This window comes from Schizosaccharomyces pombe (genome assembly GCF_000002945.2).
Source record: "Schizosaccharomyces pombe strain 972h- genome assembly, chromosome: III".
Taxonomy (NCBI): domain Eukaryota; kingdom Fungi; phylum Ascomycota; class Schizosaccharomycetes; order Schizosaccharomycetales; family Schizosaccharomycetaceae; genus Schizosaccharomyces; species Schizosaccharomyces pombe.
In genome coordinates this window covers 1,604,844-1,616,341 of record NC_003421.2, presented here as the reverse complement: position 1 = coordinate 1,616,341, position 11,498 = coordinate 1,604,844, and the positions used below count along the sequence as shown (strand labels likewise).

Here is an 11,498-nt window from a genome sequence, read left to right as displayed (position 1 = left end):
AGCAGTGTTCCAGTACGTAATATTGTTGAATGCTTGCGTAGAGTAACGACTTTATTAAAATTGGTTATTGCAATTGAATAAGGTAATATAAAATGCCACATTATTAGCACTTTAGGTGTCTACATGTTTCGCTATTTTTTAATGATGTATGAGAGTATTGTTTATACCCAAAATTGTAAGCGCATTTTCCATCCTTCTGCCTATTACAAGAATCGCGTAAATCATGAGAAAAATTTGGGAATTAAAAAAGAAAGAAGCTCAAAAAGAGAAAAATGCGTCAGGGATTAGTCCAGCACAAATCCGAATCCAAAAAGGTGCGACTCATCATGTTGATAACTTTTCGCGATTTACTCGAAACTAACCATTTTCGATGAATTTAGACGTTACAGATTTAGAAATCCCATCTACGATGTCTACAAGCTGGCCAGATCCTATAAAATTGAACGTGCTACATTTAGAAATCCGGCCTGACGAAGGTAAGTTTGTGATTCCGCATGAAAGAATATTTGGTGTAGACTTTTTGAGACTATTATTTTTTATTTTGATTAACATGAAAAGGGTATTACAAGGGTGGGAAATTTAAATTTCGAATCCAAATCGACGATAATTATCCTCATGATCCTCCTAAGGTTAAATGTCTAAACAAAGTATGTCAGTCATGCTCTAAATTAGAGTTGCAGCTTATGGTATATTTTTTGCATTTAAGAAAATAACCATTATAACATGTTTTGAACCCTTTCGTTCTGACCTACTGTTAGATCTATCACCCAAATATCGATATTGAGGGAAACGTATGCCTCAATATTCTGCGTCAGGATTGGAATCCAGTGTTGAATTTGAATTCTATTTTGGTTGGATTGCAATTTTTATTCTTGTCACCAAACGCAGAAGATCCACTCAACAAAGGTAGGTTAATTACAATTTTTTGGGGGGCAATGAACTATTTCTTGTTATTGCATTACAAGGAAATGATTATTCATCTCTTAACTATCATTTGATACTCATTTTTTCTACGATCCTTTATTATGGGATTTATAAGGTTCTTTACTGAGGACAATGATTATGATAAGCAATTTTAATATAAGAAATCTGGTTTGCTCCTTAACAAATTTTCTAGATTTATTTAACTATACTAACAAACGATATCTTTTAGAGGCGGCGGCTGATTTGCATAAAGACCCTCAAGGATTTGCATCTCGTGTGCGTACAGCCATGAAAGGTGGTCTTGTGAATGGAATTTCTTTTGACAATGTCATGGCTTAATTTTTCATCAATCTAAATCAATTCGATAAAGATAACCGACATAGATTAGACGACTGTCATGAAAATATTGATGTGTTTTAAATCTCGCTAAATCAGTCACGATTACGATGAACTTCCGATATCAGTATAAAAACACATAACCAGAACCAAACCCCCCTAATAAGCCCGTAACTGCTTTACAATGTTTCAAAGACGATCACTTCTCTCTGTTCGTTCGTCTGGTTCCCAAATCGCCTTTCGTCGATTTGTCAGCGTAAGTACAAGTTTGTTGATAGAGTATGCATTGTAAGTGCAACTGAACATACGATGGCAAATAATTAGACTATCATCTAATTCTGATTGTTTTCGAGAATTCTGTACTTTGCTCTTGTTTTTAGACAAGTATTGATGTTGAGAATGCTTCTTACTGACCCAACAAAATAAATCTTCATTTGTGCTTTCATACTGCCTCATACAGTACTAATTTTAATATTTCTTAAACTGCTTATTAACCAAGTTTAGCTTACCCACAAAGATCCAACTCCTGATACAACCAGTTGCAATATTATCAAGAAGGAAGGGGCGAATATTATATCAGTTTATGCACGCTATCCAGTCGTAGCTGCTAAAGGTGAGGGCTCCTATTTGTTTGACAAGGAAGGTCGTAAATACATTGACTTCACCTCTGGCGTAGCTGTTACATCTTTGGGTCATGCTCATCCTGAAGTTGCTAGACTTGCCGCTGATCAATGCTCCAAATTAGTCCATAGTAGCAACCTTTTCTACAACGAGCCTGCCATTGAGCTATCTAATGTCATTAATAATTCTTTGGCAAAAAATAGCGGTATTGCTGGCCCCACAAAAATTTTCTTTGCCAATTGTGGTACTGAGGCCAATGAGACAGCCTTGAAGTTCGCTCGTAAGGCAGCGTTTGAGAAGTATGGAGAAGGGAAGAGTCAAATTGTTTACTTTAATAACTCTTTCCACGGCCGTTCTTTGGGATCTCTTAGTATCACTGCGAACCCCAAATATAAACGTGGTTTCCAACCATTACTTCCTGATGTCGTCCAAGCCGTCTATAATGACCCTGCATCCATAGAGCAATTTGTCAATGACAAAACTGCGGCTGTTATTGTCGAGCCCGTTCAAGGTGAAGGTGGTATTTGTCCTGCCAAGCCTGAATTTTTGATTGCTTTGCGCAAGGCCTGTGATAAGGTTGGTGCTTCTTTAATCTATGATGAAATTCAATGCGGACTTGGTCGCAGCGGTGATCTTTGGGCCCATAGTATCGTTAAGGATGTCGCTAGTCCCGATATTATCACAGTTGCCAAACCTTTGGCTAATGGTCTACCTATCGGCGCCACCATTGTCTCCAGTAAGATCGCTGCTGAAATTCACCCTGGTGAACATGGCAGTACTTTCGGAGGTAATCCTGTTGCTTGCCGTGTAGGCACATTCTGTGTTAATGAATTAGGGTCATCCAAGATTCTACAAAACGTTAGAAAGCAACACAAGGCTCTTACTTCACGTTTTGATGACTTTGTTGCCAAATACCCTAATCTTATTCGTGGATATGCTGGTCGTGGTCTTCTTCTTGGTTTGCAATTTACCGAGCCCCCTGCTAAATTTATTGAGCTTGCTCGTCAACAAGGTCTTTTACTCTTACCAGGTGGAAACAACAACACCCGTGTCCTTCCTAGTTTGAATGTTAAAGATGAGGTTATTGCTAAGGGTTTGGATATCATGGAGAGCACTTTGAAGGCTTTAAGTAAGTAAAAGTGTATGTTTTCGTAGACTTGGTCATTGAATGGATTGGTTATATAGTGCGATAAAAAGTGATTATTACGAGAAATCTTGTTCCTCGAAAACATATATTAACCTTGCTCTCATTTGCCAACCAAAAAATTTTTTGATAGGGGGGTTACGAAAAGCTTAGCTGGAAGCTTTACATTGTAAATACTGGTTTTCGTTATTCCCTTTCTTTTCATAATCAATTTTGTTTACATTTTTTGTTAGAAAATTAGATATATATTGTTGTTTTTCATCTACTAAACTGAATTGTCGTAATATGTACCGTAAATACTCTGTCAAATGATAGTAATTCACAAAATCAATGTTTTTTTACTGCGTTTTCTATTACTAACTTTTAAAAAGTTATATAGCAAATAACATTCCATGTTTTCTTTTAGCATTAACTATTTTTTTCTTTGGCATACAATTATTATATCAACATGCTATTCATTCAATTCACATTAGAACGATATCGTTATAAGGAATTCTTAATCAATTTTTCGTTTCTATATTTTATCTTAATTTAAGGCGCACATCGATACTTTAGCAAAATACCACCATATTCAAAAATAAACAAAATTTTTTATCTTTCTAAAAAATATCATTTTTTTAAGTAAGTTTAATCATTTTATAATGATTGAACAATGAATATCATCTCATGCTTATTTTGAAGAATCGCATTTCGCGTAACTAAAAGCAAATTTCTTGGATACCCTCAGTACATTTCCAAAAATATTACTAAAGATGGTAGGGAGGGGATCTTTTTCATCTACCTCGAGCGCCTCATCCATTAATTGGATTCCAAAAAACACTAAAACTAGCATTGAAAGTGTTTCTAACACTATTTCGTTGTCGGAAAATGGGCAGAACCAAGACTTGGAGACTGTTACTACTAAGGAATCAAACGTTGGCGACTCTGACACGACTGAAAACATTAAAAGTCCGTTTAATGGACAATGGCCATTTAGCAGAAGATCTAGTCAAAGTAGCAGTCATCCGGTTTTTGAGGAAACACATTGGAGTAAGCATTCCAAGCGCCCAGGAAAGTTGAACGTTTTAACGCCTACTAGCCCTTCTAATGTTAATGCCGAAGTTCAAAGTATTTCTACGAAAACTCAATTATCGCTGCTTAACCTCTCTCCGCATAAGCATAAAAAGCCTAAAGATGGTTTAGATCTTTCTGCTTTGCAGAAAACGCTCAACGGGTCTCGAAATTTCTTAAGAGGAAGAAGAGACGCTGGGGGAATTTTTGGCGCTTCCATCCCACAATCACTTGTTACAAATCAAATAATCAATGGCTTCGGTGCAGCCTCTCTTGCATTTGCTAAATTGGGCAAAGTTCGCTCTCCTTTAGAAGGTCGCTTTAACCTGGTTCCCATATCCGCGGATGAAACTTGGCTTATTGTGGAATCCGAAGTTTGTAGTTTATATTCGGGTGAGGCTTTGCACTATTCTCTTGAAGATTTGAATGGAATTCTTATATTACATTTACAAGCTCTTATCCGTGATACGAAGATGAATGAGTTTGTTGGACACTTGGAGACACTATTCCGTAAGGCTACCAAGTGCCTTTCGGACAGTTTATCGCCTGTTCCAGAAGAATTATTTTTGAATCGTATCATAGAAACATGGCTGTTTTTCTTTTCTTCCGTATTGCCATACGTTCAAGGTGTGTTTTTACCTATAAAGACAAAATTGTTTGATGAACAAGAAAAAACACAATTACCCTATGAAGTAAATGAGTTTTGTTCCACAAATAGGGAAAAACTAAATGTCCATCGTCTTGCATTGATGACATTTCGCGATTATATGGTTTTGCCAATTGCAAATCGGATACAAATCTGTATTGGGCGTGCCGAATCTGCTGAAAATGCTTTAGATAATGCAGGAGAGGTGTTCGCTCGACTGTTTCAGATATTAAGTTTGTTGGCAAGTGTACGAACGAACGATTCCAAGGAACAAGAAATTACTAATTTGGCAACTAAAGTCAGATGCCTGTTGATAGCTTCCTAAATTCATTCTTAGATTTTTTATATTATTTTTCCTTTTTAAAATCGTTTCAGTTTTTTTTTTTACCTTCTTATTTTATAGGGTCCACACTTTTCAATATTTGCAAATTGTTCTAAAACTTAAAAAATTTGTGTCAATACTTGATATTCCCAGTCTTTTGTTTTCATCATTAGTTAACGATCAGCTTTTGTTTATGTCCACAATAAATATGTTTTTAAAACAAATATCAAAAATAAAATAGGTAATCTCGGGAATTACAAGTAATATGTATTTTAACTATTGATGTTTTCTAACCATTTAATAGCACAAGAGAAGGGTAAATAATCAATCGTACCAGTCGGATCGCATAGACATCTAGCTGTCGCATGCGACTGTACATCCGTAGGGCAATGGTACCAGGGTAAATGGTAATAACCAAAGTCCTCAAAGTAATGTATTTGCGATTTGTTCAGAAATAGCGATGCTGCCAGTGAATGTACGGGAGCATCCCCCCAGCGCTCGTAAAAAAATCCATAATTTTTATCTAAGTGCGCAAAGTAGTCTGTGTATGCAGGACTTCGAAAGAAATTTAAATTGGCAATTTCAAAATTACTCCAAAAATGGCAGAGATTGTAGTCACCACTTAACCCCTGGTGGTCATTAACGATAAAATCCAAGGAGTTATTTTGTGCAAGATATTGTGGGTTTTGGTGAATAAAATCTCGAGTAACGTTCCATAAAGAAGGGAGGGTTTCATAATAATCCGTCATTGATATGACAAACCCATACGCCTTATTCTCGTCACTCAACTTTCGAAAAGGATCACTTAAAGAATTGGTTAGTGACAAAATTCTATCATATTACAAAAACAAGAGTTAAATAGTCAATTTTTCTTGTGCACTTACTAAGGTATATCGCAAGAATATTCAACGCCGGGTTCAACGCGCCAGTAATAATCATAATGTGAAAGGGCTTTGTTTCGATAAAAAAATCCTGAATTGAAGCGACACATGATCCGATAACTCAGTGAAAATCCATATATTACTTTGTCATCGGTCATATCCCGAATTGATTTCAACATACGATTTAAATCGATGTTTATAGGAATTCCCCACTCTTCGTTGTTGAGTTGGACATAGGTAGCATCCCCACTCACCATTTTTGAAGTAGCTGTTATAAATTCTTTAGTAAAAGGGGCATCATTCATAAATGTCCATGGGTAATGATAGCGATGATTGAACCGATCCTCGACGCTTTGTATGGAAACAAGAGCGTCCTTAATGTCTCTATTACGGCAAAGCATAAACAAAGTAGCGTTCATATTGGGCTGCTTAGGAAAATAATCTGAATCTGTCAAGGATGACTCTCCTCTTTGCTTTGCTGTGGCTTTTTTTAGAAATACATACTTGACTTTTAGTTCCTTAGGCCCATCTTTAGAAGACTGTAAATAGAATGAAATAATGCAGAATAATAGTATACAAAAATAAATTGATGATTTGGGTATGCCCATGTTGAAGTCATGAATATGGCCCCCTTATATTAGGATTTCTTATTAAATCGCGGAAGTTTTTTTTTTATTGATTGTGAATGAACTTTATAACATGGTTCGATTGTGTAAGATACGCCAGTTTGCAATATTTTCGCAAGCAATCAATCTGATATGAAATAACTCGTTGGACTAAATCAACATTAGATTTGTAAACAATCAGTAACAATTTTGGTTTATAAACGATCATTTGGGAATGTTTTAAATTTCAGCTTTTGCTAATTCCAAACAAAGTCTTTAGAAAGATAGAGGGATTGTTTTTTAACTGGTTATGCAATATACAGCTCAAAACTGTTCCACTCTTTCACACTTTTTCTCTCTTACCTTCTAGTTAAGGATACCAGAACAACATATATTTAAAATTATTTTCCACAATTGGTAACTTCTAGGCAAAGGTAAACGATTCGAGATATACTGTAAACGTTGCTCGAAATGAAATAATCGTCAAAGGTTGGAATATCCATATTTGAACAAGTATGGTTGGTGTAGCGGATTGTCTTACTGTACGTTATTCGATAAACATTGAATAGCTTTTTTTTTTTAACTGAGGTTACGCAAAGAAACAATTTAATGGAAAGTAGTTCATTTTAAATACACTCAATTCTCGTTTCTTTTTAACAGCTCCGTCCATGGCAGATTAGCGCCTATAATAATGAATAACCCCAAATAATTTGCATAATTCTGAGAAAGTAGTTTTGCTAGCTAGTATCCTAGGTTCACTTTTTTAGTTTTTTTAGTACAATAATTTTGAAGCTTTACCAAAGATTCCACCATAACATAAACAAATATTTAAACTCAACCAGCTCGAAATTCAGTAACGCGCTCTACCATATTTTGGAATACATATGAACTCTCTTGACATTAATCTTGGGAATAGTAGTTCTTGAAAAGTCATAAACAGAGGATTTAGGTTTTCTTGGTGATTTCTATTAACTACCAGCTAAAATACTCGGCTCAAACTGTATGATGGCAAGTATATTATACTACACTCGCTTCGCAAATACCTTATGCTTGATAAAGTTTTACAAGCGATGAATGATTTTTTATTTTATTTTCTTTATTTTTATTTGTATTTTATATTCATTTAATATATGTATATATTATTAATTTATTTTACTTTGTCGTAGTCAATTTTTTTTTTATTTTACAGTGATTCATTGCTTCTATAATTTTTAAAACAATCCAGAATATTTAAATTATAGTGTCTAGATATAACAAATGAATTCGATATCTCACGAATTGATTGCTATTATATATACTTTGAAAATAGCAAGTGAACTTTTGTTTTTACGAGGAATTTTTCTTTACAATGTCTTTTTTTCCTTTTTTCCATTACTTTCAAAGTTTATTCAAAATCAATATTGTTTTACTAATACTGCAACAAGCAATGTATAGTAATCAGCAGTTACAAATATATCAAAAATTGTTATAATAATTCATGAGTGTGTAATTCAGTAATTAATTAAAATATTTGATATCCAATTGTTTATTTCGTAGTATTTAGAAATTCATTCGTAGTCGCAACACATCTAGTTCTTAAAAGATGTTTTTAAATTAAATATTTCGAAAGTTTAATTATTGGTTTACCAATGTTTTGTATTTGCATTTACGTTGTCTTAACGTACAATTAAAATTTAATTATTTTATGAATTTCATTTACCAATTGATTTTATACCGCAGCGAGGAAATAAATAATCGCTAAACCGTATATTGTAAAACTAAACAATTCGATATTAGAAAGATTACGCGATTTTTATCATTCGTTATTCAGTGATTATTAATGCGCGGCAGGCCTTGAAATATGTTTCTGCAAATTTAAACACTCGCTATCCATATTTTAGAATTAATTTTTCATTCATTCAATTGGCAATATATATTATACTACCAATTGATTTTTTTTTCATATATCCTAGTTTTGTTTCAACTGGGAAGAAATCCAAGTAGTGAATTCTTGGAAATTTAGTCGTTCATTTGAAACGTGTGCTTATTGACGAGGTATTGAAAGGTGAATTATTCGGAAATCTCTTTTATACCGGATAAGATGACCAAGGGAACAAGTAAACTGCTTTTCATGGGGACTGGTTGCTCTAGTGGTATTCCCAATGTATGTTGTTTGACACTTGAAAAACCAACTTGCCGTACTTGCCTCGCAAGTTTAACACCAGAAGGTCGTAAAAATAACCGGTTTAATACAAGCGTGTTATTACAGGTGGATGATGGGAGTGGAGATCGTCCAAAAAACATCTTAATCGACTGTGGAAAACATTTTTATGTTAGCGCATTGAAACATTTTGTGGAGCACAAAATTCGATATCTTGATGCAGTCATCTTGACACATGATCATGCAGATGCCATCAATGGAATGGACGATTTACGAGGTAAGAATTTATGATGAACATTGCTAAAGATAATGGTAAATTGTATCGCATAGGTCTTTAATTGTTATGTGATTATCGTGGTATAAACCATTTTTTTTTTACTTTAGACGTTGTTGATTACTTTAGACTGTTGAAGTTTACTAACCGTTTGTTGCATTGTAGAATGGACCTTGGGCTTTTTACAACCTTCTGTCAAAATATACCTAACTGAAAGAACTTATAAAGTTATTGAAAGGTCATTTCCCTATATGGTTAACGCCAAAAATGCTACTGGAGGTGGAAGCGTGCCTACTTTTGACTTCCACGTCTTTTCTCCAGACAAACCATTTAAGCTCGACGATATTGACATATCTGTTACTCCTTTACCTGTTCATCATGGCGTATACTTCATCGAAGGAAAGGAAAGTCAAACCTATTTTTGTATGGGATTCCGAGTTGGCGATATGTCGTATATCTCTGATTGTAACTACGTTCCTCCTACGACTAAGAAACTGATGGAAGGTTCCAATGTCGTAGTCGTTGATGCACTTAAGCATGAACCCTATCCTTCTCATTTCTCCTTTAAACAAGCTGAGGAATTTATTGCTAGTCTTGAACATGTTCCCTCCCGTGTGCTTTATACCGGCTTTTCTCACAAAGTTGAGCACAACGAAACCGTAAAAGAACTTTCAGTGTTGAAGGTTCCAACAGAACCTGCGTATGATGGTCAAATCGTTGAATTTCATGTTTAAGAAGTAAAAAATTTTTCATATATGTTTCACCACAGTTGTTGTTTCGTACTATCTGATGAAGAGATGTGAATTCTTTCTTTGTGACATATGTTTATGTTTTTTATTTTCCGACATTTATCCATCTCATCTTTTATCTAAATCATAAGAAATCACACTTGTTTACAGTCACATATCAAAATTTATTGCAATATTTAGAATACCGTTAGTTATTGAATTTCATTGAGTCCACGTTTTTACATTAAAAAAAATAAAAAACCCACTTATTCGTGATACTCGCTTACTCAATCAACACACATAAATTTAACGAATCCGTTAGAGGAGCATAACAACAAACTAAATGAAACGAAAGCAGTCATCATTAAACTAAAAGCTCTAAAATAAAGCAAATAGAACAAGTATAAAGTACAAACGCATACACGAAGGCTATACGTAGAAAAAAAACATGTCCCCAAATTTCGTACAGGGAGGTAAAAAAAATCAACACAGAAGCGATTGATTTCAAAGGTTTCATGTTCTAGGTGAGAAAATGGACTGAATAGCTGTCTGTAGACATTGAACGTTGTACTCTATTAAGCCAGATTTTTCAAAATTGTCGGCACGCACAATACAAATGAGGGCGAGATACTGATTCATTTCCCTCAGGAACAGAACAAGGTCGTTGGAGAGACGAATAACGGAAGAAGTTTCATCAAGAATTTCAGGCGAATGACCGGGTTTGAGTTGGGAGGAGCGACCATAAATTGAACCGATATCTAGTATAACGTCAATAAAATCAGAGCAAATTTCATAACTTTGGACGTCGACTGGACTACTGTCAGTCGCAACGTAGATTTTCGAAAGAACGTCAAACAGATAAGCCTTTTCGACGAGAGAATTCGAGCAAAAAATATTAAGTAAGTTTTCGAGAGTGGGAAGTTGTGGGATTAGTTTCTGGATAACACGACTAAAGGCCTCAAAGATAGAATGGTCAAAGATAGAGGTAAGGTGAAATGAGATAGGTACATTTTCAAGCCCTATATCGGCCAATTCGTCTTGTGTCCTTTGTTGGATGTCACGTTGTGTGTCAATTTTAAATTCATCACTAAGTCCATCGACTTTATGAATAAACACTTCGATGCAAATGTTAGGATTAATGGTGACGACACGAGCTACAGTGACATGTAAACGAGCTAACGCATCGAGATAATCATCTTGAGCATCAATCACAAAAATAAGGGCACCCACCTGAGTGAAAATGCTCTCAAAATCAAAAGCAGCATCAAACACATCTACTTGGCCAGGGAAATCCCAAACTGAGAAATCAATGAATGATCTATATACAAACAAATTATTAGCAAACCCATAATTAAAATAATGAAGAATTATAGATCAAACGCCAAACGGCCTAACATACGAAATATGATCTTGTGTCAGTTTGCTAGTGGATTCGAGGAACAACGTTTCGTTAGGCGGCATCTTGTAAAACACCACCTTTTGGATTGATGACTTGCCACTACGGCGAAGTCCCATTAAAATAATCTTTCTAGGCTTCATTATTTCATCAAAGTCATTAACAAAAGTAAGTTTCTACGTGGTAAATTGTGCGTTTCTCTGGTGGTGACTAGACACCCCATTTTTCGGTATTGTATTTATCACAACTTTTAGCACTTACCTTTTCTCACACAAAATTCCTTTAAGGAAGCGCACTAAAATAATCAATAATTCGGTAACTCTTTATCTATCACTATTTGTACAATTATTTGTAAACAGTATTTTTTTTATCGTGAAAATTATCATTTTCTATTTATTTAAAAAGATTCAAATTTATTAGATAACTTCTTT

At 34.7% G+C, this 11,498-nt stretch overlaps 6 protein-coding genes and 8 long non-coding RNA genes across 14 annotated transcripts; 7 read left to right on the top strand and 7 right to left on the bottom strand.

The window, feature by feature from the left end:
* Nucleotides 1-89: 89 nt before the first annotated feature.
* On the bottom strand, nt 90-1,036 carry SPOM_SPNCRNA.7440. Its single transcript, NR_196777.1, has one exon. It is a non-coding gene; the product is annotated as a non-coding RNA (long non-coding RNA).
* On the top strand, nt 191-1,380 carry ubc12 (NEDD8-conjugating enzyme Ubc12). The gene is made up of 5 exons (NM_001023246.3): nt 191-314; nt 381-476; nt 559-647; nt 759-906; nt 1,154-1,380. The coding sequence occupies exons 1-5, from the start codon at nt 224-226 to the stop codon at nt 1,261-1,263; spliced, it is 534 nt and encodes a 177-aa protein (NP_588256.1). The 5' UTR covers nt 191-223; the 3' UTR covers nt 1,264-1,380.
* SPOM_SPNCRNA.7439 lies at nt 1,098-1,307 on the bottom strand. The gene has a single exon (NR_196776.1). It is a non-coding gene; the product is annotated as a non-coding RNA (long non-coding RNA).
* SPOM_SPNCRNA.7438 lies at nt 1,325-1,544 on the bottom strand. The gene has a single exon (NR_196775.1). It is a non-coding gene; the product is annotated as a non-coding RNA (long non-coding RNA).
* Nucleotides 1,406-3,295, top strand: arg1 (acetylornithine aminotransferase). The gene is made up of 2 exons (NM_001023245.3): nt 1,406-1,516; nt 1,765-3,295. The coding sequence occupies exons 1-2, from the start codon at nt 1,445-1,447 to the stop codon at nt 3,016-3,018; spliced, it is 1,326 nt and encodes a 441-aa protein (NP_588255.1). The 5' UTR covers nt 1,406-1,444; the 3' UTR covers nt 3,019-3,295.
* Nucleotides 3,296-3,511: 216 nt separating this feature from the next.
* Nucleotides 3,512-7,015, bottom strand: omh3 (alpha-1,2-mannosyltransferase Omh3). The gene is made up of 3 exons (NM_001355923.2): nt 6,835-7,015; nt 5,928-6,700; nt 3,512-5,847 (listed from the first exon to the last, which is right to left on the bottom strand). Exons 2-3 carry the CDS (start codon nt 6,530-6,532, stop codon nt 5,316-5,318), a joined length of 1,137 nt encoding a protein of 378 aa, NP_001342753.1. The 5' UTR covers nt 6,533-6,700; nt 6,835-7,015; the 3' UTR covers nt 3,512-5,315.
* On the top strand, nt 3,579-5,295 carry bit61 (Protor homolog, Bit61). The gene has a single exon (NM_001023244.3). The coding sequence runs from the start codon at nt 3,778-3,780 to the stop codon at nt 5,044-5,046; it is 1,269 nt and encodes a 422-aa protein (NP_588254.1). The 5' UTR covers nt 3,579-3,777; the 3' UTR covers nt 5,047-5,295.
* SPOM_SPNCRNA.7437 lies at nt 5,587-5,828 on the top strand. Its single transcript, NR_196774.1, has one exon. It is a non-coding gene; the product is annotated as a non-coding RNA (long non-coding RNA).
* Nucleotides 6,187-6,493, top strand: SPOM_SPNCRNA.7436. Its single transcript, NR_196773.1, has one exon. It is a non-coding gene; the product is annotated as a non-coding RNA (long non-coding RNA).
* On the top strand, nt 6,955-7,216 carry SPOM_SPNCRNA.7435. The gene has a single exon (NR_196772.1). It is a non-coding gene; the product is annotated as a non-coding RNA (long non-coding RNA).
* Nucleotides 7,217-8,040: 824 nt separating this feature from the next.
* Nucleotides 8,041-8,257, bottom strand: SPOM_SPNCRNA.7434. Its single transcript, NR_196771.1, has one exon. It is a non-coding gene; the product is annotated as a non-coding RNA (long non-coding RNA).
* Nucleotides 8,258-8,273: 16 nt separating this feature from the next.
* Nucleotides 8,274-9,753, bottom strand: SPOM_SPNCRNA.1211. The gene has a single exon (NR_150072.1). It is a non-coding gene; the product is annotated as a non-coding RNA (long non-coding RNA).
* SPOM_SPCC777.06C (hydrolase) lies at nt 8,380-9,991 on the top strand. Its single transcript, NM_001023242.3, has 2 exons — nt 8,380-8,946; nt 9,109-9,991. Exons 1-2 carry the CDS (start codon nt 8,610-8,612, stop codon nt 9,675-9,677), a joined length of 906 nt encoding a protein of 301 aa, NP_588252.1. The 5' UTR covers nt 8,380-8,609; the 3' UTR covers nt 9,678-9,991.
* On the bottom strand, nt 9,803-11,249 carry gtr2 (RagC/D GTPase Gtr2). Its single transcript, NM_001023241.3, has 2 exons — nt 11,071-11,249; nt 9,803-10,989 (listed from the first exon to the last, which is right to left on the bottom strand). Exons 1-2 carry the CDS (start codon nt 11,208-11,210, stop codon nt 10,185-10,187), a joined length of 945 nt encoding a protein of 314 aa, NP_588251.1. The 5' UTR covers nt 11,211-11,249; the 3' UTR covers nt 9,803-10,184.
* Nucleotides 11,250-11,498: the final 249 nt, after the last annotated feature.

Coding starts and splice junctions, on each gene's coding strand:
- ubc12 (NM_001023246.3), top strand. CDS start 224: ATGAGAAAAATTTGGGAATTAAAAAAGAAAGAAGCTCAAAAAGAGAAA. Junction 315..380: donor ACAAATCCGAATCCAAAAAG/GTGCGACTCATC, acceptor CGATGAATTTAG/ACGTTACAGATTTAGAAATC. Junction 907..1,153: donor AGAAGATCCACTCAACAAAG/GTAGGTTAATTA, acceptor GATATCTTTTAG/AGGCGGCGGCTGATTTGCAT.
- arg1 (NM_001023245.3), top strand. CDS start 1,445: ATGTTTCAAAGACGATCACTTCTCTCTGTTCGTTCGTCTGGTTCCCAA. Junction 1,517..1,764: donor CCTTTCGTCGATTTGTCAGC/GTAAGTACAAGT, acceptor AACCAAGTTTAG/CTTACCCACAAAGATCCAAC.
- bit61 (NM_001023244.3), top strand. CDS start 3,778: ATGGTAGGGAGGGGATCTTTTTCATCTACCTCGAGCGCCTCATCCATT.
- omh3 (NM_001355923.2), bottom strand. CDS start 6,532: ATGGGCATACCCAAATCATCAATTTATTTTTGTATACTATTATTCTGC. Junction 5,848..5,927: donor TATTCTTGCGATATACCTTA/GTAAGTGCACAA, acceptor CAATTCTTTAAG/TGATCCTTTTCGAAAGTTGA.
- SPOM_SPCC777.06C (NM_001023242.3), top strand. CDS start 8,610: ATGACCAAGGGAACAAGTAAACTGCTTTTCATGGGGACTGGTTGCTCT. Junction 8,947..9,108: donor TGGAATGGACGATTTACGAG/GTAAGAATTTAT, acceptor GTTGCATTGTAG/AATGGACCTTGGGCTTTTTA.
- gtr2 (NM_001023241.3), bottom strand. CDS start 11,210: ATGAAGCCTAGAAAGATTATTTTAATGGGACTTCGCCGTAGTGGCAAG. Junction 10,990..11,070: donor CTGACACAAGATCATATTTC/GTATGTTAGGCC, acceptor GTTTGTATATAG/ATCATTCATTGATTTCTCAG.